This window comes from Anser anser (assembly GCF_964211835.1).
Source record: "Anser anser genome assembly, chromosome: 9".
In the NCBI taxonomy this organism is placed as follows: domain Eukaryota; kingdom Metazoa; phylum Chordata; class Aves; order Anseriformes; family Anatidae; genus Anser; species Anser anser.
Window position 1 is genome coordinate 20670851 of NC_139729.1, and position 24738 is coordinate 20695588.

General features: G+C 37.1%; 2 protein-coding genes across 3 annotated transcripts in view; one reads left to right on the forward strand and one right to left on the reverse strand.

Annotated features, from left to right (window-relative positions):
* LOC310904150 (uncharacterized protein) overlaps positions 1-24738 on the reverse strand; it is a 265904-nt gene that overhangs the window by 38024 nt on the left and 203142 nt on the right. The gene's annotated exons all lie outside the window — the stretch shown is intronic.
* Positions 1-24738, forward strand: part of LOC310904145 (uncharacterized protein) — a 65819-nt gene that overhangs the window by 15002 nt on the left and 26079 nt on the right. Inside the window, exons 1-2 of one of the 2 annotated variants that reach the window (XR_014588060.1) lie at positions 19350-21097; positions 23647-23734. Coding sequence is in view for 1 of the 2 variants with exons in the window: in XM_083848459.1 (XP_083704585.1) it covers positions 23731-23734 (4 nt within the window). In the remaining variant the exon portion in view is untranslated. Of the gene's footprint in view, positions 1-19349; positions 21098-23646; positions 23735-24738 lie in introns of those variants that run through there. The other variant, XM_083848459.1, reaches the window with a different exon arrangement.

Below are 24738 nucleotides of genomic sequence, written 5' to 3' on the forward strand. Positions count from 1 at the left end.
AATATTCTGTCATCATTTTGCCCAAGTATCTCTAGGATTTGATACCTTCCTTTATTATTACAACTTTCTCTGTAGTTGGGCTCCTTTTACATGCTAAGATGAATTTTTTGAAGAAGTTAAACTTCTTTGCAATAACTAATTAATTAATTGATGGGTATGTTACGTCTGCATTACAGACAGTGATTCTGAAAATAGTTTGGCAAATAACAACAGTAATTTAAAACAATTTACAGACAACTTGCATATATGCGCACACAGTAAGTAATACTTCACATACCTATGCACTTGCTACGCACTACATGCATGCCAGCATACAATCTAATGCCTGACACAAATACATGGCATGTAATACTGGGCATTTACAGAACCCTGAGACCCCTTTCTACACATATACTTCCACACATACATATGGAGCTTGAATGCATTCTTACATCTTAAATGATGAGAGAAACATAATTTTGAATGCTAATTCCTGATTATGTTACTGGGGAGCAAGGTGGAAATCCACAAACCACCTCAAAACTTCTGTTTCCATTCACGCTTCTTGTTGCTGTTAGCAGCCTGGAACTAGAAGGGAGAAAGCTCATCTTGGCTGGAGGCTCCCAGCAAGTCCGGAGAGCACTTCACCGGCAATGTTCTGCCTGGCACTTGTTTGTAATCAATCACTTAAGATGAAAGGTGAATTTGGAGAGGTTAATTTTTTTTTCTCTATGGTTTCTGTATGTTTTCAGGTAGTCCATCATCATCACCACCTCACCATAGTAACACCTGCTGACCTTTAGCCCCTATCCCCATTACCTGCAGTAACTTAGAAACTTAGTGACTTTATGTTCAGCTTGTTTAGAAACACACAGATTTAGAGAAACCCTTACAAAAAGCCATTTTAGGACTCAAGATGGCAATCAGGGTCCAGAGTGGACCACAACACATTGTGCTCAACACTTCTCCATCTGAACAACATGGTCATGAAGTAGGAATCCCTTTACACAACTTGAAACCCTGCACCAGTATTACAGAGGAGCAGCTCCAATGTTCCTGACAGGTCAAAAATCCAGGTTGCAGCTATTTGAAAGAACATTAATACATGAGGATATGCAGAAATGAGGGATATCTATTTGCAGCAGGAAAAGGGCAAACAACTCATACTGTATCTGGCACGGAATTAAAAAGTGTACAACGGATTAGATATCAACCACTTCTATCAAATCCAAGGCCCAGGAACCTAGGGGGAGGGAAATGCGTAAAAGCGGATGTTTAGAAGGTAGAACACCCCAATTAACCTCATTATCTTTTACAAAACTGTACTATTAATATTCTCAGGTTTTCAAATTACTGTTGTTGTTGAAAAGAATCTGTTGACTATAGCATGTGTTTTGCTGTAGTCTCCCAAATCAGCATTGCCCTTCTTAAGGTCAGGGGAATGTATCTTAAAACATTCATATATTTAAAAAATATGTATTGTTATTTTAATAGGCACTGTGGATAGTTTAATTTGTATCTGTATTAAATTAAACATATGGTGAACAGGGTATAATAGATTTTCTATAATTTAGCTGCCAATGTGGCAACAGAAGCCAGTTACTCTCACCAGCAGACTTGTCAGTGGTTTGTTTACTAGCTTATTTGAATTAAAATAAAGCTTCGCTTCTGCTGACTGCACATCATTATCTATGAGACCATAATCCTGCTAGCAAATCCTATATCTTCCAGAACTGGCTCTTTTGTTTGGGATTACTGAGAGCTTAGCCTATAACAAAGAGGAATAAGGCATCCCTCTCATCCTCGTAATTAAGTGTGGGGAGTAATTTAGAAACAAACCCAGAAAGATGTACAATTCGGAGTTCTGCTTCTATACAGGATTGGGGAACAGAAGAGGCCAAACACTGATTATGTTAGCACAATGTTTAAACCATTAAACTACTGTACAACAGGAATCCAGCTTTTAAAAAGAAATGGCAACTATCAATAATGTGTTAAGTTGCTTTATAGCAGAGACATTTTTTGCTTATCTAAAGGTATGCTGGAAAACTTGGGTGGAGCTTAAAGACTGAAGACTATTTTAAATCTCAGATTTTTACATGCACACACTACGTACATGTCACTCTTATAACATCTCCATTTTGAAATAATTTAATACATAAAGCTTGAATCATATTTTAAAGTCTCCCTTATATAATCTCACTATTTTTGAATAAGAATATTCTCCAGAAATAGGAATATCTCTAGCAGCTGAACATGCTTGTTTAAGTGCTATATTTTAATACCACCAAGATTCATATTTTCCTTTGGGAAAACAAGTAAGTTGGAAGTTGTTACATTTTAAAGTCAACTTAGAAATGACCATAGCATCTGGGAAAAGAATAAAGACTATTTTAACATAGGTATTCTGAAGTCAGTCAAACATATATCAGCGATCTTTGTTGCTCTAGCTGTACTCGTGTCTGTTCTCTTTCTGCTCAAAACAAGAGTTACATTATATACAAGTTGTGGAAATTCACAACTAGGTTACAAAAAACAGAAGTCTCAGGAGTATACAGTTACACAATATCTATTTGCAGAGGGCTTATAAGGACAGGGGTTGATTTATAAGTCTTCAACATTAATTGTCACAGATGGGAATTCTGAGGACCTCTATGAAACCAAACGAGGCCCTAGCGAATTATAAAGCAGGTCCTTACACTTTAAAAACATTTAGGCAAAGTGACAGTTCAGAACATCTGTTAGCCTTCTGTCTGAGTATAAACTGGATGTCATGGAGTGCACAGCTGTAGGCATTTTCTGCTTCTTTTTGCCAACATCTGTCACAGCATTAGAGTAATATAGGTAATTATCAACACCTCATATAAACTGTTTGCTATTTTAATTTCTGAATAAGTAAAATTAGCATTAGACCCTTTTGGAAAAAAAAATCCAGGAAGGGAAAAATATACATTCCCTTTCAAAGCTGAATGACAGAGCTGATCATTTTAGGAGAGCTGAAATTCAGAAAAAAAAAAATCTCTACTACAAATAAGGTCCTTAGGATAACATAAAAGACTTAGGTGAGAACAAGTTTAAATATTCTCCCTTTCTCTCTCTCTCTCTTAAAAAAAAAAAAAAAAAAAGACATCTGAGTCTCATCTGTCATAGCAAAGAAGATCAGTAGCAAGAAAAGACAGGAAACCGTTAATCATCCATGTTTTTTTCCATGCACATGCAGCTGTCAAATGATGTATGTTTTACCACAATAACAAAGCCAAGGGCTCATCAGTACCAAGCAATTTTACTGTCAGTTGGTCATCCTCCTCAACATCTGCAGTAAGAAAAAGAGATCACCTTGCAGTGATGCACAGAAGCTGGACCTGACTGGATGCTGAAGAAGGGAGTGGGGTACTAAGCGGCAGGGCTTTCAGGAATAGAAGCATGTTCCAGGGGTCCCCCAGTAACTGAATGGAAAGATGTAGACTGGAAGAGACAAACAGGCCTTCAAGCCATCTCATCAGGACCACATTTGTTCCCTTTTCACAGCAAGAGATAGAAACCACTGCCCCCTCCTGAAGATCACCTACCTGATTGTGGACAACACAGAGATTTCAAAAAGTGACCAGGTATTTTGGGTTCCTAATCCCTGGAGGCCCAGGTGATACACTTTATCTGAGCATGATTTGTGGAAGGCAGTTGGTTATCATTTGTGATATTCAGACTCCTGTGAGATGTTGCTAGCTGAAAACCAAAATCAGCTACCTTTGGAAACAGTGGCCCACTTGGTGGTTGTCTTAATGAGAGACGTGCACTGCCCAGTCTTTTGGAGCACAGGATAAAGAACAGTAGAACAACAAAGCAATGCTGTCAAACAACAGCAGTGGAGACCATGTCAGTCTGAACTTGCAAGTATGAGCCTAGTGACAGAAAATAATCATGTGGCAATGAGTTTTACAACATTATATGGAAGCAACAATCACATCCAGTTCATACGTATTTTGCTTTCACCACAAAAAGAACAGCACCTCTGCTAGAAGTTAACATTCCAACATGGAAAGCCTGAAAGAAGTGCCGCTCGCTCCTTTCATGAAGAGGAGGCATATGGAACAAAGTGGTCACTAATACGCTATTTTTAGTGCCTGAACTACAGTCCAGAAGATAATACCCAATTACTTGATATAGTGCTCTATACACTGTCTGAACAACAATAGTGGACTGAGAAGCAAGAGAAAGCACCAGAATATGGTTTTGAAGTCATTCAGATTTCATGTATTTTATTTTCTTCTTAAAATAAAGGCTTTGAAAAGAGGTATGGTGTTGTCCAGGTTGAACGAGGGGGGCCAGAGAAGAGTTTAAAAGGAGATGAGAGCAGATGGAGGTTGAGAAAGAAGAGAGAGAGACCTTGACTACAGGAGAAAAGAAAGAGAAAATGCATCTGGGGTGCACAGTCAGAGAAAAGCATCCACATAGCTATAGCATGACATAGGTGTAGCTGTAAGAAAGACTACATTCAGGACAATCTATACAGTTGGGGTCAGTACAGGATTTTACCAATTCTACCCTAGTTTCCACTCTGCTAGTGTGTGATTTGCTGTAGCTAAGCTGCAGACTTTTTTTTTTTCTTTTTTTTTTTTTTTCTGTAACCTCTGCTAGCAATCTAGTAATTTTACCAAGGACATAGAGGACAACTGTGAGCCCATACCGGTTGAGACTGATCTAACATTTTTGGAAAGGAACGCCTAGAAATGTTATGGTCTTGTTATTATTATTATTTTTTTCCTTCCTCTTACTGCTTCTTTAACATTCATTACATGCTCCCTTCTAATTTCTCTTCACACACAGTCAACATTAGCTGGAGTTGTAAACCTACTCCATGCAGTCTGGGGTCCAGGGCTCCAGCAACGACAATTCAGTGACAGGACCATTCCTACTGTGGTCCTAAGCCACTTGGGAGATGTTTGTAGACTGCTCAAGATGTAGGTTGGGACTACTTCTTTCAAGATCCCATACCTCCAATGAGCAATTACTGCTCTGTTTTTTCTCGCCTATCACAACTCTGCATCCAGGTGGATGTGAAATAGATTTATACCAAATTATAAGCTACAGGATAAATATTTTCCTCCTACTTTTGGTTTCAATGCTAAGATTCTTAAACATTTATTTTAACACTTGCAAATAAAACTGTCTTACCTATTCTCATCACCCTACTACCTAAATGTATTGTTCAAATGCCAAAGAGTACGTGAGCTATTGCAGATCACATAATAGATGCCTACACATTCACTATACTAGTAACATTTATTGTTGAAACAGATTGTTTTTTAAAGAGCTCTGAGATACCTAGGCCATAAAAAGTGTGATATAAAACAAAATGCTATTCAGTTCAATAGATGTCTGATAAGAAAAGAACCCTAAAATTTGAACAGTTCCTCCTCCCCTTAATCAGCCCTAACAATGGTACCCCAGTCTCGGCACTCCTGCACGCAGCAATATCTGTCTTTTAAAGAGAGGAATAGGAACGTGCCGCTAGCAGAGCACGCTCATTGGTGGAACATTGTTAGGTGTTTTATAATTGATAGTTTTCAACATCAGCACAAAGGTAAGGGCTTTAGCCTTGAATACTACCCACTAACAATATACCCACATACAGAAAACTAGTGCTAAATGTATTTATTAAAATAAATGCTTTAAAATAGTCTGCTTTTCATACAAAGTAATTATCTTACACTATGTGTAAAAGGTACTTTTGTAATCAATGGTATACAACCAGCTTCAGATGCAACCACACACACACACCCCATTACACACAGTGATGCTCATCAGATTGCATGGGACTGAATCATTTCATTATGTTCTGTAGCTTAATTCTTCAATTCCTGTAGCTTCAGCTGGAATTCATCCAGATCAGCCCTGTTTTCTAAGATAAAATCAAAATACTTCAAGGCCACAACCACCAACTAATACAATCAGCTCTAAACATAGAATAAGGTATTTTTTACTTTTTAGAGGCTCATACTTCCTGCTCTAATAGTGTCAGGGCAACAGTTTTTTTTTTTTTTTGGCACTTCTAGCCTGTTAATTACCAAAGGACAAGAGAAATATGTTGTGGGTATGCGTGAATTTTGTAGCAGTCAAAATAGGCAGTAGCAGCCAGCTGGAGAATTTTAAATGCTCTAAATTTTCACAAGTTCTGGCTAAGAAGCTAATCACTAACAAGCTAATGCATTAATTATTTTATACCTTGGATAGTGCAGTACAGTCAAGGGATAAAATACAAAAAAAAACCAACCAACAAACAAACAAAAAAAACCAGAAAATATACAATACAGTAACAGGTCATGATATTTCCACTGAACTAGACAAAAATAACCTTGCTAGTAGAAATAGGTGAATAATCATATGGGTAAAATGTTTTAATTACTAGAAATGGTTAGTTTCATTTGGATATCTGTAGAATCCTATCATCTCTCTTAATTAATTCATTTACAAGTATTTGGATGACCATCAATTTATTCATAGAAATGTTTGAGAGTTGCAGGCTATGCAAATTCTGTTGCTAATTAGTTAATGGCAACATTCACCCTGTCAGGGGCTGACGATCGGACACTTGTGCATATAATTCTCACACCCACAAATATTTTCTCATAAAATACTCTGGAAAGTTTCTGTACTTGTGTAGAGTGGACAGTGCTGATCCTGACTGGCTTTTCCCCCCGGCATCAGTGTTTCCATGGCGAGTCCTGTGTAGATCTATCTTGTCTTTTTTATGCAGTGGGCAGTTAGGGATAATAATGTAGTTAGTGGAGAGGTATGTTCTATGCTATTTTTAAATATGCTGATGATAGACAACTTTATGGTCCAGACCCCAAAAGGCACTGGAAAATCAAAGCATCTTAGGCTCTTCATTATATTCATACTTATGAGCCTCCAACTCTCAAGTAACTGACTTAATCTTCTAAATGTTATATCTGGATAAGATTGAAATGATGCTGGCTGATCATCAAATGACAGTGATATGATTTCTGTACCTTTGATTTTGTTCACTATCTGTAATGCACGTATACAATGTGGCCCTCACTGCTGCTGAGTGTGCAGTGACGGTGTCCAGGACACTTTTTATCACTGGGAGAAGCAAAAGGGAACTGTGCTGTTGTTTTTATTATTATTAATATTTTTTAAGTCATTGAGATTCTTTTAAAATGTTACAATAACACTATTCAGGTAGTGACCTAAGCTAAATTAGAAAACCAGAATTCTTCTGTAGAAGACTAATTTAGCCCCAGTATTATAAGACCCTAGGATCCTGTTCAGCCTTAGGTTTTTAAATAGTTCCACAGGAAAAATTCACTTATGTGAACTTAAGCACATCAGTAACTGCTGGACTGGAGCCTTGGTGAGTCAATTCATATTGCTATTACTGCTCTCCCAGAGCCAAATGCTTGAAATTTGTCTTTTTGTGTCCTTTTTCTACATTTACTCATGCTAATAATCTAATCTTGCATACTAAATGTCATAATATCATTTAGGATGTTCCAATTATGGAAAAAAATTATAATCCAAGTGAAAAGTCCTTTGCAACATACATCTCCTCCCCATCCCATTGCCATTAAAATGTTCAATTTCAGAGGAGCTAGCATAATTTTCTTTTCCTTCCACTCAATTTTTTTGCCATTCATTATATTTCCATTACAACTCCGGAAAAAGATGTACTTCAGTGGATGATAACCGAGACTATACAGTTTAATAGATGAAGTAGTTATTCTACATTTCAGAATGACTAAATTAAGTCCTACTAAGAATGTAAAAGTTTTACTTTTTCTTTTCTTTTCTTTTTTTTTTGGAATTATTTTTTTTCAGGATGCTTGTTGCAAATTAACTTATATTACTTTTCTCAAAGAACATGTTTGATACAAAACATTACATCCTTAAAAAGCCAAATTACAAACAATGATGCATGCACACTCACAGCAGATTGCAAAAGGTCAGGCACTTCCATGCTCAAAACCACACAAACCCTCATTTGAGCTAAATTACGTGCCCTTCCCACTTTAAAATACCCCCCAAATGGGAGATCTTTACTGGGGAGAATGAGTAACAATTTATTTCTAATATACGTAGGTAAAGTTAGAAGTTTCAGGACTGTAATCAGGCGTTTCAAGTGCCTTCCAAGGACTTCAGAAAAAGTTAAGAACTTCACAGATTTTAGGACATGCAGTTGCAGATTCACATGGCACGCTTTCAAGACCCGACTACATGAAGTGTGAAATCAGAAGAATAGTTGCGCTACAGCTGTGTCCAACCCTGTGTCCTTCTCCAGCAGTAAAAGTTAATTATAAAGAATTATAGGGAGGTATAGAGAAGAGAGTCAGGAGCATAAAGGGCTACTTCTTTTTCATATTTACCCATTATCCAGAAATCTGAAGTTACCTTTTGAACCTATTGGCCAATTTAAATCAAATTTGATAGAGGGGTACATAGTCTTAGAGATAAATTCTGTAAAAATCAGGAACTGCAAAGAGAAAGGAACCAAAAGCAACATTTCCAGTGTAGGAAAGACCAGAACGCAAGGAAACAGCAACCTAGTCTGGGTGGCTGCCCACTAGCCAAGCTACCATGTGCCCACTCAGCACAACCCTGGCTCAAGAAAAAGAAACAGCGTGCACTTCCCCTTGTCCCCAGTGTTGTTAGAAGGATTTTTTAATGGAAACTGGAGAGATTGAGGTAAGCCATGACAGTAAGAAAGGAGAATTTGAGACTGTTGCGCTAGGTTGGTGGGTTTCAGGATGTGGAATAAACATTTGTAGGAAACTAGACTTCATTAGTCCTGCTGCTAGTGGAAAAACATGTTTTAAATTACTGCTGTTATTATCCTGCACTTCAGACATCACAGGAGAATGCTGAGATTGCAGGTGTCAGTCAGAAATCGAGAATCCCCTTCCTGCGACTACAAAAGTTGATCATTCAGAAGAGGCACTGCCCAAGACTTCAACTTTTTCTTCCTTCTTTCCCCTGGTGAGTGTACGTCAGAAATAGGGTTGCAAGTTATCAAGCGCTATTTTCTTGGACCAAGCAAACACTTCTTGGTCAGGTCTGGGAGAATCCAGTTATTTCTCACTGGTTAGAAAAACTCTTGCAAATTGTTCCTTCTCTTTATTCTGTACTGCTTTTGTCATAGAGTCACGACATCATTGGGGCTGTATGTCTGCCACACAAACAAGTGGAACAGCTCAACCATCTTGCACTCTGCTTTTTCTACACGAGAGGATTCTGATTTATTTTCTTTTTTAATAGAACGGTTTTCTTTGCAGGATGAGCTTCACAGGGTGTAGTTACTTGCTACCCAAAAATAATTTAAACATGGTTCACTTGCCATTGGTAAGGAATGGTTTGTCTGCCTGTACTAAATCAGAATAAAGAAATATGCAATAGAATCCTCAATATCTGCATGCAATGATACTGCACGTAACCATAACATCCAGCTATGGAAGCTACCTCTTCCTTCTTGTTTTCTCTATCAAAAGTTTAAAAGAGGAACTGCCAAATTTCATTTAGCTGTTAGACCGAACAGCTTCCACTGGACTTGACAGAGAACCTAATGTTTCCATCAGTGGCCTGAATAGCCTTAACTGTGAGCACATCGCTGAAAGCCCATTGCCTAGGGCACAGCGTACTGCCGGAGCTGTAGTGCAAATTCTCAGATCCTTGTTCCAAACTACTCAAAGATTGTTGAACCCAAAGATTGGTATATGACATTATTCATCTTTGGTTCAGGGAACAGAGGAGGAGAATGGCTTTCATTTCTGGCTAAAGGTGTGTCTGGCTTGGAATTCACTTTTATTTGTGGCTCGTTATTCGTACCTTCATTTGGGTTTTGAGAAGAGATGATGTTGCAGGATTTATACTTTATCATAGATAAGTACTTTATAAAGCTTAGGATAGATATTTGACATTGAAAAAAACCCACAAGTCTGTATGTGGTTGGAACAGCAAAAGCACTCGCTGATATTAGCAACATTTTCTCAAGTCTTTCCCCAGAAATTTCTGTGCCTTTTTCCTCTTAATATTACATTTCAGCCTGTGAGCCAGCCTTCCTCCTGCCAACACCTGCTGGAACATAAAGGATTCTGAAGCAAGAACAATCTGTCAGCTGTAAAACAACAGTAGGGCCCTTTTTTCACATTTTCCTCATACAAAGTTGGCCATGTCTATCTAGAGACATTTGGATAATATAAGTCAAATTAAGTAACAGAGTGAAAACAAATTTAGAGCAAATTTAGTTAAAGTAAAGCAAATCCCTGTGAGATTACTTTTATTCTGAATAAACTGGCTTTACTTTGTCTCTATCCCTGCCCCACTGAGTTAGTTACTTTTTCTAATAAATCTTGCTTTTGTTAAGTTTATTGCTGTACAGATCATGTCACACAACTATTTCCCCCAAAGGAGAATTCTCCTCTCCTTGGAAAAAGACACACTGGAGGATTAAAAGTGCATGGAGTGCACCCTTCCCTTGCTGTGATGTGTATACTGACGGGTGTGGACAACTCTGTGTCTGCTTTGGTCTTGCTCTGAACCAGCCAGACAAAACCATCTCTCACCCAGAATACCTGCTTATATGGCATTTAGCATTAAGCTGTTAAGTCTACTGAGGGTCAGGGAGTATCATCTGCAGACCAGCACTGCAGTAACACATCCTATGGTTCAGACCTTCCTTGATTTTATCTGAACACAATGCCTTCCCCCCCGCTTTTTTTTTGAATGATAAAATATAAGGTGCCTGCAAGAGAAAAGAACTAAATTAGAAGGGTGCTTTCTTGCTATATGCTGCTTACCAACTAATTTGATTGTTTTCTCTAGCTACTATCACTCACTCAACAGAAGTTGTGCATATACTGCAGTAATTTAGTAGATCTTTTGGTACAGACTACAGAAAGCTAGTGGGGCTGGCACTGTGAAGATCCCCTTTTCACACAAGGATTGTGAGGTAGTGCAGGCAGCACACTGAAAACTCCATTATCCCCCCTCCCATACCAGTCAGCAGCAATTAAAAGCAGTAAGAGTTGGCTGAGTCACGCTACTCCAGCAGCAGCTGCTTGCCAGGGAAAACGTCTGGAATCTTACAGCCTTGCAGAACCTCTGGGCAGCCTTACATACAGGTCCCGCACTCTTTCCTCAATCCCATGTCTGCTCAAAAGCCAAACAAAGCTATATACAGCCAAGGGATCAGGTTTGGCATTGCATTATTTCCAGGCTTATTTTTTCCCAAAGATTTATATTCAAATCAGTCAAAACGATACTGTTAATACTCCTGTTTTTTTTTTTTTGAGAGAGAAATTCATATGTTGTTAAGACCTTATTTTTATGCACAACTCTGTCCTTTGTAAGCTTATCAAAATGAAAAATTATTCATGCTTAATATGTAAAATTTGAAACAAACTTCTATCTTTGTTCTGAAGCTCCCAAGTTAAAACATTGCTTCATTAGAGCTTTTTTCCCTTAGTTTAGAAAAAGTAGGAATTTAATAAGAAGGAAATACAGCTGTACACTTGTCATATTTATTTTTGATCTTCAGGGCAAACAAAATGCATGTCTGAGCATAAATATAAAATAACACTTCTTTGTTGTGTGGCTGTCCAATAATTTTAAAGAAACTTTGCTACATACAGTATAACCCAAATTTCTGCACTTCTATTTGTTCATACTATCCTTGTTATTAAAATAATTTATCTTTTAATTTGAAATGGTGAGTGCTATCAACTGAGATCCTTAGAATTTCCTCCATAATGACAAGCTAACACTCTGAAAGGTACCTTTTGTATAGTTTAACTTTTTTCTTCTCATGGGAGGTTTCCATGGTCTTTGCGATTATTAATTCTCAACATTTTCCTAGAGTTTCAAGGGGGTTTCTTTTCAGTTATCTGGGGTTCAGATGACTGAGCTACATGGACATAAGGACTAAGAACTTCTGTCTGATTTTGTGATAGCCTATATTCTGTAGAGCATTCAGAAGACAGATCTAAGGTTGTCAGCAGCAGCTGATGCTGCAATAGTTTTCTCAGCAGTCGTGCTTGAACATGCTGCATCACAGCACGCATGGGAGGTGATTAAGGCATAATTAAGTAACAGCAGAGCATTACTGTAGCCAACTGAAGATGAAAGAAAACATTATTCACAAATTTATTTTCACTAAATAATCCTGAATTGCAGATTATTCACCCAGTACAGCCTAACAGCTGCTCACTGCAATTTCATACCCTTCTCCATAACAGAGATGGAGTTGTGATGGTATCTCCATTGCAACTCTGGAGATGATTTATCACTGCAACAGGTTTCTCAGCCTAGAATTACCATGGAATGCAGAACTCAAAGCCAGTGTCAAAAATGTAATTTAAAAATTACAATTAAATTCAATTATATTAAATTAATTTTGCACTCACTTCATAGTCACTCTCACATCACTTTCAGGGCATGTAAACAGAAGGCAGAGGTCCCTAATGAAGCACCTTCATTAGCTTGGTTCATTTGCTGTGCTAATGCAAACTAACTGCTGCTGGGATCAACTTGTGTGAGGCTGCATGTCTGTCCTTGGAGATCTCCTGTTCCCTTCCGTATCTACCACAAAGCAAGGAGCTGGTCCACTTGTAGCAGAGAGTCTGAGGCCCAGGCAGAGCCTGGAGCAATTTGAAATGAGGCTTGCAAATCTCATCAGCCAGTATATATCTAACTATCTAGCTAATTGCTTCCAGCTGTAATTCCTTTCAGTGCAGTTGGCAGCATGTACTCCTTTTAAGTTTGTTGGGAAATACAACGCTATTCCTTCTTCGCCTTTCTTCACCAAACCTACACTGCTTTCAACTTCCCCCACGAATTATTTGGTATATATGGACAAGTCATATGACTGTAAACACTATATAGTCAAAAGTGATAATAAAGCCTCATACGGAGAGACTACTCCAGGTTGTGCACCTCGGTGACTCGGAGCCAGGTGCCCAGCTGAGAAGATGAGCGCAAACAGAAGCACTTCAGTCCTTTCCTGCAGTGTTCAGATTCCTCAGCTTTGAGTTACAGTCACATCTTTCAGAATACTTTAATTTGCATATATTTGGTTTAAAACAATACAGTGACCAGTACAAAACCACTGCAACGTGAAGTAATGTATCAGTCTGCTTGGTGAATTACAGGGATGTATGGTGATTATCAGCTAAATCTTGGAAAAGCCACAAGCCCATACATTATGCCTTTCATACAGGGTTCTCTAATGATTAAAAAAAAAAGGCTACATCTTAAAGTCATACAAACTTCAGTACCAAGAGGTAACACCTGCTCACAATTATGAAATAAATCATGCCAAAAGTTGGGATCTCTCAGCTATCCCAAATTTCTAACTAGTGTCTTGTATTAAGACTTGACCTACACATGTCCTGTTGTGAGCCCACAACATACCTGCCACCTGAGTCAAGGACGAGGAAAAGCGCTGGATTTGATAGGAAGTAAATTGGGCCCTGCATGCATCAGGCACAAGGAACCTGCTAGTTCAGAGTCCTGGTTCTCCCAGAGACATTTCCAAGCTAGCACAGGGGGGAACATCTTCCCACTCTGCATGGGAAAGAAAAGGGACCGGCAGTGACAAGGGAATAACAGCCTCTCTGCTAGAATACATTCAATCCAATGCTGCCAACAAAGAGGGAAAGGTTCCTAGTTTTCTGTTTGTGATTACACTGTTTTGTCATTGCTGTCAGGATGTGCCTATGCAATATGTGCCTCTCTGATGTCTCGTGCCTGTATGTTTCATTTTTAGCTGAGTGGGATGTACAGTAATTAGCCACTCATTCTCCTCGTCTATTCTCTGCGTTTTGTTTCGTTTCCTTCACTTACAGAATTTTGGCAAGCCTTCGGCCTTATTGGCAACTCCTTCCCTTCTCCCCCATCTGAACCTCCTCTGTCAATTTTCTTCTCACTGCTTGGGAGATGACAGTTTATATATTTGTACACACAAGTGAATATGCTAATACGCTCCAAATATGGACTTTGCAATCAAATTATCATGAGTTTGGTGGAAAGCTTTTCTGGATTGTTTCCTCTAAAAATATAGCATCCCTACTGCAAACAATTTACAGCCAACAAAATATTGTTTGAGTCAAGCATATGTGGTGGAGCTGATGGATTTTTAATTCAAGCTGGAAAATTTTTGTTCCTAGGCATTTTTTTTTTCATTATAATTTGTTGCCTTTGGGTTGATTTTTGCTTTAAGCATGCAAGCTGCTCTCATTGACATTACTGGGACTTACATGTGCACAAAAAGTGGGGAATGAATAGCTTTTACGGGCTTCAGTTTGATGAAACAATTTCATCTCTTCAGTTAATGCTGTACAGCACTCCATGGGTTTTTATCTCATACCTGAAATTTTACAGCTAAAGGGACTAATTCAAAGATCCCTTTTTGAGTTCTTTTCCTTCATGGGAATCAGTTGCAAATTAGCATAAAGGATGCAGAATCAGGTCCACAAACAGCAAAGAATAGCTATTTCAACTACTTCAAATGTTTAATTGTATTTTGGTTTTTGAATATTTTTTAGTTTTCTCATACATATATTCATATTTAATAAATAGAGCTTTAAAATTTTGCATGTGCTAAATGAAGAAACAACTAGTTTGATACTGCAAGAAAATTCATAATATAATATTTAGAGATACTTGAAAAATCCAGACCAGTCAATGATTTTCCACCTGTTTTTGAAAACCAATCAATCTCTGTGGAAATTAAGCAAGGGTTTTCTGCTAGATTCCTTTTCTCAAAATTGTAGGTTTGGAAATACACTTTAACATCAGGACCTACTTTTTGTGGTTTTATGTTCATGTAGCTGCATGTTCAGTTGAATCAGTTCAGCTGATCCAAATGAAAACCAACATATAAATATATAATTGAAAATATGAATATATATATTAATATATACATACATATATCTATCTCGCTCTATTTTTTTTTTTGCTCAAACCAGATCAAAACCTAATCACATACAACTGTTGTCTGCCCGGAGCAGTAAAGGCACAAAATGAGACAGTGCTGAAGGGTATGGACGAGCAATTACTCTCATTACAAATAAAATCCCACCAAACTAACCTGAAGGTGTAAAGCAATAACATGTACGTATAATAGCTAAAATTTAGTTTGAGGCAGTTTAAGAAAACAGTAATTGATCTCAGCAACCTCTCTTTGTAGCAAGGCACTAAAGTGATACCACGATTTGTCACCTCAGCTGCAGACGACATGCACTCGCGCTAACTCAGCAGTCATACAGCTGTACGACAGCCATGGTTGTACAGTACAGCATACACATGTAGCAATCATGCAACAGTGTTGTGCTGATCATTCCACTCTGGCACGTGTGTCAGGCTAACAAGAAGTACTGCATGAATCATTTTCTCTAGCTTAACATCATTTATTCCTTAAGATGCAGGCGCCGCTGTCTGGACACTATAGCATTTTGAACTGCTGGTCCTTAGGGCCCTATGAAGCAGCTCTTACATTTTCCACTAATCTCCTTTTTCCCTAGTACTATACATTTTAAAGAGATGCCATATGGCACTTAAACAGAGAAATCATATGGTGTTTTGCCCTTTCTTTCTAATTCCATTGGCTTTACATTTCTCAAGATGCGTTCCCAGTTGATGAACAACGTCCTTAACCTCTTGAGTGGTCCTGGACGTCCACTAGACATGCACCAACATGATACTTGTGCTGACTTCTAACGTATACTGGATGTCAACAACGCTACTGTCATTCACTTCAGCAGTTGATTTGCTTCTAAGCATACTATCAGGGGACTCTATTATACCACCCCAGAGTAAACTGAAAACATAGCAGAGCTGCTACTATGATACAACAGCACATTTCTATCACTGGCTTCCAGTTCTAAGGCAGAGAGGAGTCAGAAGTCATGGTGTTAAATGGCTAAGGCTCCATGAGTAGAATTGAACTCTGGAACATAAAATGCACTTTTTTGTTGATGACACCCTATCTGCATGCATTTTCCTTTCAACAGAAGATAAATAACTGCTTCCGCATGCCTTTTTTATTGTCTAAGGAGCAGAGCTATAGTGGTTTTGTGAAAGTTAAAATTCCTTTTAATGTGACTAATCTGTGTTTCATAAAAAGGAAAGATCACTATGCAGTATCACAGATAGCATTAGGATATAGAGAGGCATTTCCTTTATCAGGAAATTCACATATGATCATGGACCCTTCATGCCCTCTTGTTACCTGAGACAGAGTACAAAATCATAGGAAAATGTTCACAATCTTCTCCCCCCCCAGGTGCAAAACAAGCCCATTGTATATCTTGAGAATGCAAATAGCGTTACTGTCCAGTCCATTTAATACTGAATATTTCAAAATGCCATATAAAAGCATGACACTCGCTTGTGCCTGTGTATATTTATCTATAGAAATAAGACAGAAGAATACATGCACAAGTATCACTTGCATATCAAACTAATGGTAAATGCTCATCTGTAGGAGTGACTGGATACAAAAGCAATTGCAAGTGTTTATGCAGTACAAACACAGAGGTGAAGTTAAAACACCTTTGAAAATCTGACCCATATTATCGGCAGTAATAAGGAAATCCTCCCTCTAAAGATAAAAGAGAAAGTACCCTCATTATTTAGTCAGACCTTCGCACCATGAAGACCCAGCCACAGAGGGGTTATCAAAATGCCCTTAGAATAATAAAATCAAGCATTGACACACTAAGAAGCAAAGTTTTAAAGTGGAGGCCCCCTGACAAGGCTCCGCTTTACTCTTAGAGGCTGGCTGGTCTGATTACCACATCTGAATGCCCATAGAGATACAATGCCGGATGTTCATTAGTGGAAACTTCTGTCCTAACAAGAACATTATTGGAATTATATCAATTAATACCAGCTGAGGACATGTCCTGTAATTCTTAAATACAGCAAAACTATAAGGAGACTTTCAAAGATTACAATTAGGCTTCTGAATTGCAGGTGGTGCAAGCTGGATGTTTTCAAGAGTGCCTATAGCTCCAGGACCGCATGCTGCCTATTCTCTGTGCATTCAAAGCCCTACATAGGCAGACATGGCAGTAGGTCAGGGGAGAGGTGAGGAACAAGGAGCAGAGCTGGTAGCGTGAAAGCATCCCCCTGAAATTTAAGACTTATTTTCTCTCTTTCTTGTAAATACATTTTCAGTATTCCTCACTGCATCAGTGACCAGAAGTCCTTCACTGCAGGACTGGTATGCAGTATGTTTTTCCTGTAAGTGTGTTACAACCAGTATCAGTTATTGGTATCAGTTACTGCACTCAGTGCAGGCTGGGTCATGACTTTGACAGTGCAGGCAGGGTTTCAGTGGCACTGATGCCTGAATGAGTGTGGATTCAGACTTCTGGCTTTACATTTTTCAAGTAATTCTAACCGTGATTCTTCTCTTGTCTGATCATGAATGACTCTGGAGATTGGTATTTAAAAATGTGATTATTTAAACACATACCATAATACACCGTTCACAAATATGATAAAAGCAAGCTAACATTTGCACATATAGTCTTATTTTACTGTTTAAAGTTACAAATATCTTTGCTTTTGCTTTCTGTGAGAAAATATTAGACTTTTTCATGTTTACAAAGGAGTGTTATCAGTCCTGTCACATTAGCTTTTGTCACCTAAAAACTACCAAACTGTTTATATCTGATTGCCTCATATTTGATAAATAACATGGAGATTTTCAAAGGCAGACAAATTTTCTGTTTCATATTTAGACACTTGAAATTATGTCTCTTCCCCCCCCAGTAAAACAGCATACACAACTTGAGACCACCACAAGAGACCACCTACTCAAAAGTCTAAATGTAGACCTAGCTGTCCTGCATCTGAGTGTCTTGATCATTACAGCATGTTCTGAAATTGATTTAAAATTGGTTGTGATACACACAGAGACCACAAAGTGCTTTTCAGTGCTAGCAGAGGTGTTTTGGATTTAATCTGGCATCATCCAGTATTCAGACAACATAAAGAATGTCTTTGAATTTTTTTATAACTATTCATGTCTTCGTGTTGGTTCAAATGTAAAAAATAAAATGAATTAAATCCACAACATAAATATCACATCATTATTAAAATAATCATCTGAAGATAAACCAATGGATATTCAATGCCACAAGTTTATGATTCCTTAATGCTGACTTTGCCCATACCAAATAAAAACTGGGCCAGGAGATTCCCAGACACAAACATTCAATAGTATTTCTACATTTGTGTGTTCATCCCAATTTTAAGAAGCTGCACTTCTCAAGTTTTTCCTTGCTTACCATAGAGTTCAGTTCAAGCTCTGTTAAATCTATAAAAATCAATATTGAGTATATGTATTATGTGACAGTTCCATCTAAAAGTATCTGGTATGGAATATGGGCCAGATACAATGGAGCAGCCAAGCACATGTAATTTACCCAACAAATCTAACGCACTCCCACATTGATTTTTGCAGTTTTGTAGCCCCTAGTCACAGAGCGAAGAAAAACGGCTTACTCATAGAGTGTGCGAGTACTTGGGGCTACATCATGTTTATCGTAGAGCCTCTGATTTGGGTTGCCTTTTTGTTATCTTTGTTGATAGATTTTTTAGGTCATTTGATACAGTTCTCTACTCTAAAACATTTACTTCCATGGTAAGAAAATAAAAATAATTTTCTGGATTGTTCCAATCTGTTGATTATTTTTCCCAAACTTACAGTGTACAGCGGGAATATTTTAACAGTTCCTAAGTGCAATTATCTTAAGCGAGTATGAACAGATAATTGTATATAAGTAAGGAGACGAGCTTTCAATAATGTATTAATGTATGTCGCTCAGGAACTAGAATAAAGGGATACCAAACATATTTGAGTATACAACTACAATTAGGACATAAAGGACATTTATGAAATGATGTGCATATAGACTTGTATAGCATAAAATATTAATGTGTTTACTAAAATTTTATTTTTAAATTATTTCCAATCCTAAAAGGATAACATAAATATATTTATAACATATATATATATGTTAATAGTCATTTAGAAATTGTAAATGGGTAGATTTATCAACATATATTAAAATAATATACTGGTCAGAAATATCTGCTTTATTAACCTACATATATATTTAATAAATTCAATCAGATTCTATTAGCATGTGGACTTAGGTGACAGTTTGTAATATGTGTCCAGATTGAAAACTTGAAACCCCAACTTAATGAGAAAAACCTAAAGGATTTAGGCATGTTGCATGTCTAGAGTTTCCCCCCCTCCCCCCCCCCCCCCCTTTTATTTACTCATAAGTATCATTAATACCAAAGATCAACAACCTTTGGTCCATGTATGTCACTCTCTCTCTTCAAGTCTTTAGTAGTTGCATGCTTATCTATTTCAGTCAAATGTATTTCTTATCGAAAAAAAAAGAGTGAGCAACCTGACAATACAGTGTTATCGAATTTTTTCAGCTGAGACCCACATGTCATTCAGCATTCAGACATGCTTGTGCTTGATTGATGGATGGGTTTGTGACAAATAAAACTAGGATCAAGAGCTTTGCACCTTTTCCCCCATCAGGAACCAGAGTAAAGCATAACTCTGTAACAATGGCAGGATTAGGGATGCATTAGCTCTCCATCGACCAAAACCATCCATTCCCATCAATACTTTGCACTTAATAACCTGAAGCTATGATAAGAAAACAAAAGAAGGAGAAAGGGACAGGAGAAAACAAATCAATAGAAGAAGGGAATGTCTGAAAGATGCACTGTCCAAATGAAGAAAATTTTTTGCTGAATTGCTAGGATAATGCCCCTTGACAAGAGAACAATGTACTGTCAAGGTTTATCAGCGAGGAGGCCAATTGGCACAATGTTAAGCACAGGTTTGGCATTTGAGTGGTTGCACTTACTGTAGCTATAAAATACATAATGCCAACATGCAGATAATAACTACTCATATTGGTTTTGTACTAACAGTTTGGATACACATAAGGAACACAATTACATTTCTAGGTGTCCTGAAACAGATGCTACGAACACAAGGACTCATCCACTCCCCTTGAAGTGTACATGATCATTACCGGGCTGATGCCTTTCACTAACACTCTACTTTAAAAATGCTATTAATTTCTACCTGAAATTATATCTTTTCTCTTTTTACTATTAGTTTACATCTTATCTGCTTTTACAAACTGACCTGAAAGACCATGAATGCTCTTAGGCTTTAAAAGGTCAATAGATTCCATGTTGTTTCTTGTCTATTTGAAACTCTGAAATCTAGGAAATAGCACCAAGACTGGAAGTAGGAGACAACCATTCATTAACCTCACCTCCTCTTCAGAATTAAAATAAGAGAAAATATATTTCTTAAGCATTTGCAACTTACTCAGGAAGATAATGAAATATCAGTTAAGAAAGAGTTTATCTAACACATCTTAATACAGAAATTGCTCTGCTTATTTGCAAGATTCCATGCTTGAGCTTGCTGCAGTGGTGAGCAAAAGCAGAACTATGTTTCTCTATTGCCAGCTTTTAGTGCTGAAGGATGGAAGATGTAATGAATTGCTTCCTTCAGGATCCAGAAAGAAAGGTCAACTTCTGCACGCAAGCCTTAGTGCTCTGTCACCCTGCTTTGGGCTAAGGCCAGCACTGGATGCTGAATTCCCTACCTCGTAGCTGAGCTGAGACAGCAAACTGTGGCCTTCTTCCCTCTAATATCTTACAGTTTTATTTTATATTGCTTATTTATTTTAAATACTATTAGATTGAAAGTCAACAAAGAACACACAGATAGGAAAGCAGGAATGCAGGAATGATCAGTGTTCACTGTTTTAATTAATCAGATGACTCGTTTGCCAGTAAGTCTCTGACATACATGGAAAAAGTCCTAATAATTACTTAATTTCATGGAAAGCAGCAGAAAATATTTTGAAATATTTCCTCTATAACATTTTTTTAATATCAACCAACAATTATAAGATTCTACTCACTATAATAATATGCATATGCTTTTATATCTCCTTATTAGTTCCCTAATTGTCAGTGTCTACTAGAAAGGACTAAAAGATAGCCCAACAGTAAAAGCCCAGGACGACAAAACAGACAACAGGTACCATGTTGTTCACTCTGCCACATTTCATCCTCGTCACATACATGAAATCTCAGTATCTCTGTGTTGTTTTGTGTAAATGACAATTACAATTTTCAACTCAGTATATTCACTTACTGTGATCACAGGATATTCTACAAAGTGGAACCAATAATAATTTAAAGGAAATACCACAAGGAACAAGCATGTTCCTAGAAGTCAATAGAATCTTTACAAGTTCCTTGATGACTACATGAAGCTACTGAAAGGATACAGAATTAAGTAAAAGCGCTGCAGTGACTTGTGCAGAAGCCAAAATGCATTCACGTGAAGTGAGATAAGAACAGCAGGCAGAATAATATTTCCAGGATGTGTTAGAGGGTACTCTGAGTAAAGAAGAGCAGGAATAACTATGAAAGGAAATAGCTTACCGTCATATTTTCAATTCAGTATACATGACAGAAATAGAGCCAAATGCAGCAGAACATGTACATCAGTAAAGGATGGAAATAAATTTATAAAACATGCAAGAACTACAAAACACATGATAAACTAGGAGCTTTTCAGACAGCAAACCCTGCATTTTTTAACTGCTTCTAGTGGCAGTTATATTGCATTGTCTTCTACAAGAAAGAAAATAGCGTTACCATCCTGTTGCAGTTCTCCATAGTGCAATCACCACAACTTTTGATTACTTTAGTTTGATAATATTGCCACCATCAATGCATGTTATCAAAAAGACCATAGCATACTTCAACGAGCATTTTGAATATCAACTTCTCTAAATTACTTTCCCTGGTTCTGATAACACAATTGATGTCGTGGAAATGCATTTCATTTACTTAAAACTTTACTGACTTTATCAAAGGGTCTGTCCTCATGGAGCTTTGGCATAGCTCTGCCAAAACTGCAAAAAGTGATAAGGTGAGGGGCAGATAAGTGATTCCCTCCCTATAACATACATCTTAAAATGGCAAAAAATGATTTCAATACATACAATAAGGCTTATTTCAGAAAACGGTCATCAGTAGAAAAATGAAGTGTTAAGGGAAACTTTTATTTTGTTACAATTCTGCACTCAGCATTCAACTACATTTCTCACAAGATTTTCAGAAACCTGTTTGCAATGTTTCTAGTGAAAGGACCCAAATATTTGCAGTCTATCCCTCTGTCTCACTAACACACAGATAGTCCTAAGGATAACTGCCAATAACTAAAATATATCAAGAGATGTACTTGAAAAGTTCTCAATACCAGTATCTTTCCATTCCAGAAATAAACAACTAAATTTGGCAAGCACACATCATACAATGCACACACAATGAAAAAGTGAATATCTGTTTTAAGTGCAAGTCTCAAAGCTATTTTAACTACAGAGCAGCCAGAGCACTCCCATAATTAATTGATTATTATTTCATACCAGAAATAATAATGATCTGATCAAGATATCATTAGTTCCAATCAGACAGTTATTTCCTAACGGATTTCAGGAAGAGGATGAATAAGCAAGACTGATAATAAAGATGCCAATTCTGCAGTGAGTTGTACAGCATGCAAGGGTGTTGAGAAAGCTGTGTGTGTTCCAGAAGGAATGCAGAGACAAATTGACAAACATTTTGGCACAGTATGGTAGTTATATCCAGACTTTATAATAGAAACGAGGTGCAGGTGAGGAGCACGATTGTTCCTTTTCTTCCTGTTGTCTCTCAAGTTTGAAATAACTTTGGGTTAAACTAAAGATACTAAACTAAAGTTACTTTTAGCATAGAGCACAGGGGTAGAACTTCCCAATAATTTCGTAACTGCCCTTCTTGTACCATTTAAAATCTAAAACTCTAGACCAAGTTTTCTTCAAAATCTAATTGACAAGACTAGACCAAGCCTTCTGGTTTCAATGATTCAAACACTATTTTTGCTTCCTGTTAAATTTATTTGGATTCATATTCTTTAAGGACTGATTGGAAGGTATTTCCAAATCCATGTTTTGTCTCTTATTTTTAAAATGCTCATAAAATATTCCTCAATCTCAGCACTGTCCCTCTAAATCTAGCTATCAGCCCAGGTTTGCAAGATGCTTGGATGAAATGCTATAAAGGTTTTCTAATAGTAGTGATCTCAGCTCAAGTTGTTGAATTGTAAGAAAACAAAACAAAAAGATTTGCTTGAACTTTTTAATGTATTACTTAATTTTGATATGATGATTACAGTCTCAACTGAAGAATACACAAAGTTCTTGATAAGCAGATTTTTTCCCCAGTAAAGTACTAGTAACTCTATAAAATAAATGAACAACCTTGTGTCAGCACTGCAAGCTGAGTTACATTCTTTTGAATTCAGTGAAATAGCAAATTGTTTTATGATGGAAAACATATGTGCAGGTACTGTAAGCAATACTTAAAGTAAGTGTTATTGTCACTAATTTAAACATCTGACCTTGATCAGTGAGCCACTAGATAGCTTCCCCAGTTTATTTATAAGACTGTTGCTTGTGAATGACTTCAGTTTTCATATAAGTTTCATAATATGCAAAGTATTTATGAAAAAAAAAAAACCACAACATTTTTTTCCAGCTACATATCTCCTTGCATTCATCAATACAAGAAAATTGTATGAAGCCACAATCAGCAACTCATGTCTTCATTGCATAGATATGCATGGGTAAGTCCTCTTTGTTCAACTATTACCAAACATCCCATGAATTAATTCTAGGGAAGTTGGTGAGTCAATATATTTATATTCAAATGCTATGTGTAAGGCTGAACATTAAAAGTTATTCCTTGTGATCAAAAAACAGAATCTAAAATAATGTTTAGGTGGTCACAAGAAGGTCCATCAGGTTATGAAGTATTTTCCAGCTAGATCTTCAAGTCTTCATTTTGGAATCAATTCTTTTTCTTTGGTGGAACTAAATGCATATGCTCCAGAGGGTTTGCCCAACTTCTGAAGGACATGTGCCTATAATAGACCTTTCTCATCTCTGTCTTGTTAACAAGTATATAAATGGGAGAAGGATTCAGTAATTGGCTCAGAGTTACTAATGAATTAATTAACTTCAGTCTATTTTACCTAACCTTTAATAATAAGAATCTTTTTTTGGTCTAGCAATAGGTTTGACAGGCTGAAAAAACAGACATGCAGCAAAGCTCTTGAAAATTAATGAGAAACGAGGAAAGAATCAATGTACATTCTGCTTGCAGAGAACTGACACAAAAAAGACACAATAAACCATGAACAAACACAGTCAGTTTAAAAAATAGGTTAGAAAAAGTGGGCAAATTCAATTATAGAAGTAATTAGAAGATATAGGGCAAGGCTGCCTTTTGGGACTGTGCCAGAAAACATGAATTAATAAGAGTGAATAGAAAGCGCCCATGTAGTAATTAAGAGGCAATCACCTATGGCAATGAATACCTGAAAACAGGCTGCAAACTATTAATTCAGTGATCAAAAATATTTTTAGATGATTAATATGGCAAATTTGTTTTAAAAGACTAATTTCTGGAAAGATATCAAGACAATAGCACATTATTTGTTCCTCTGGCATTTATATAGCTAATTAAATTTTATAATTTGCAAAAACATTAAGCATTATCTGAAAACAGTAAAGGCAATATTTCCTTCACTAATTCTTTATTAGAGTGGCTTCAAAATCAATAAGTTAA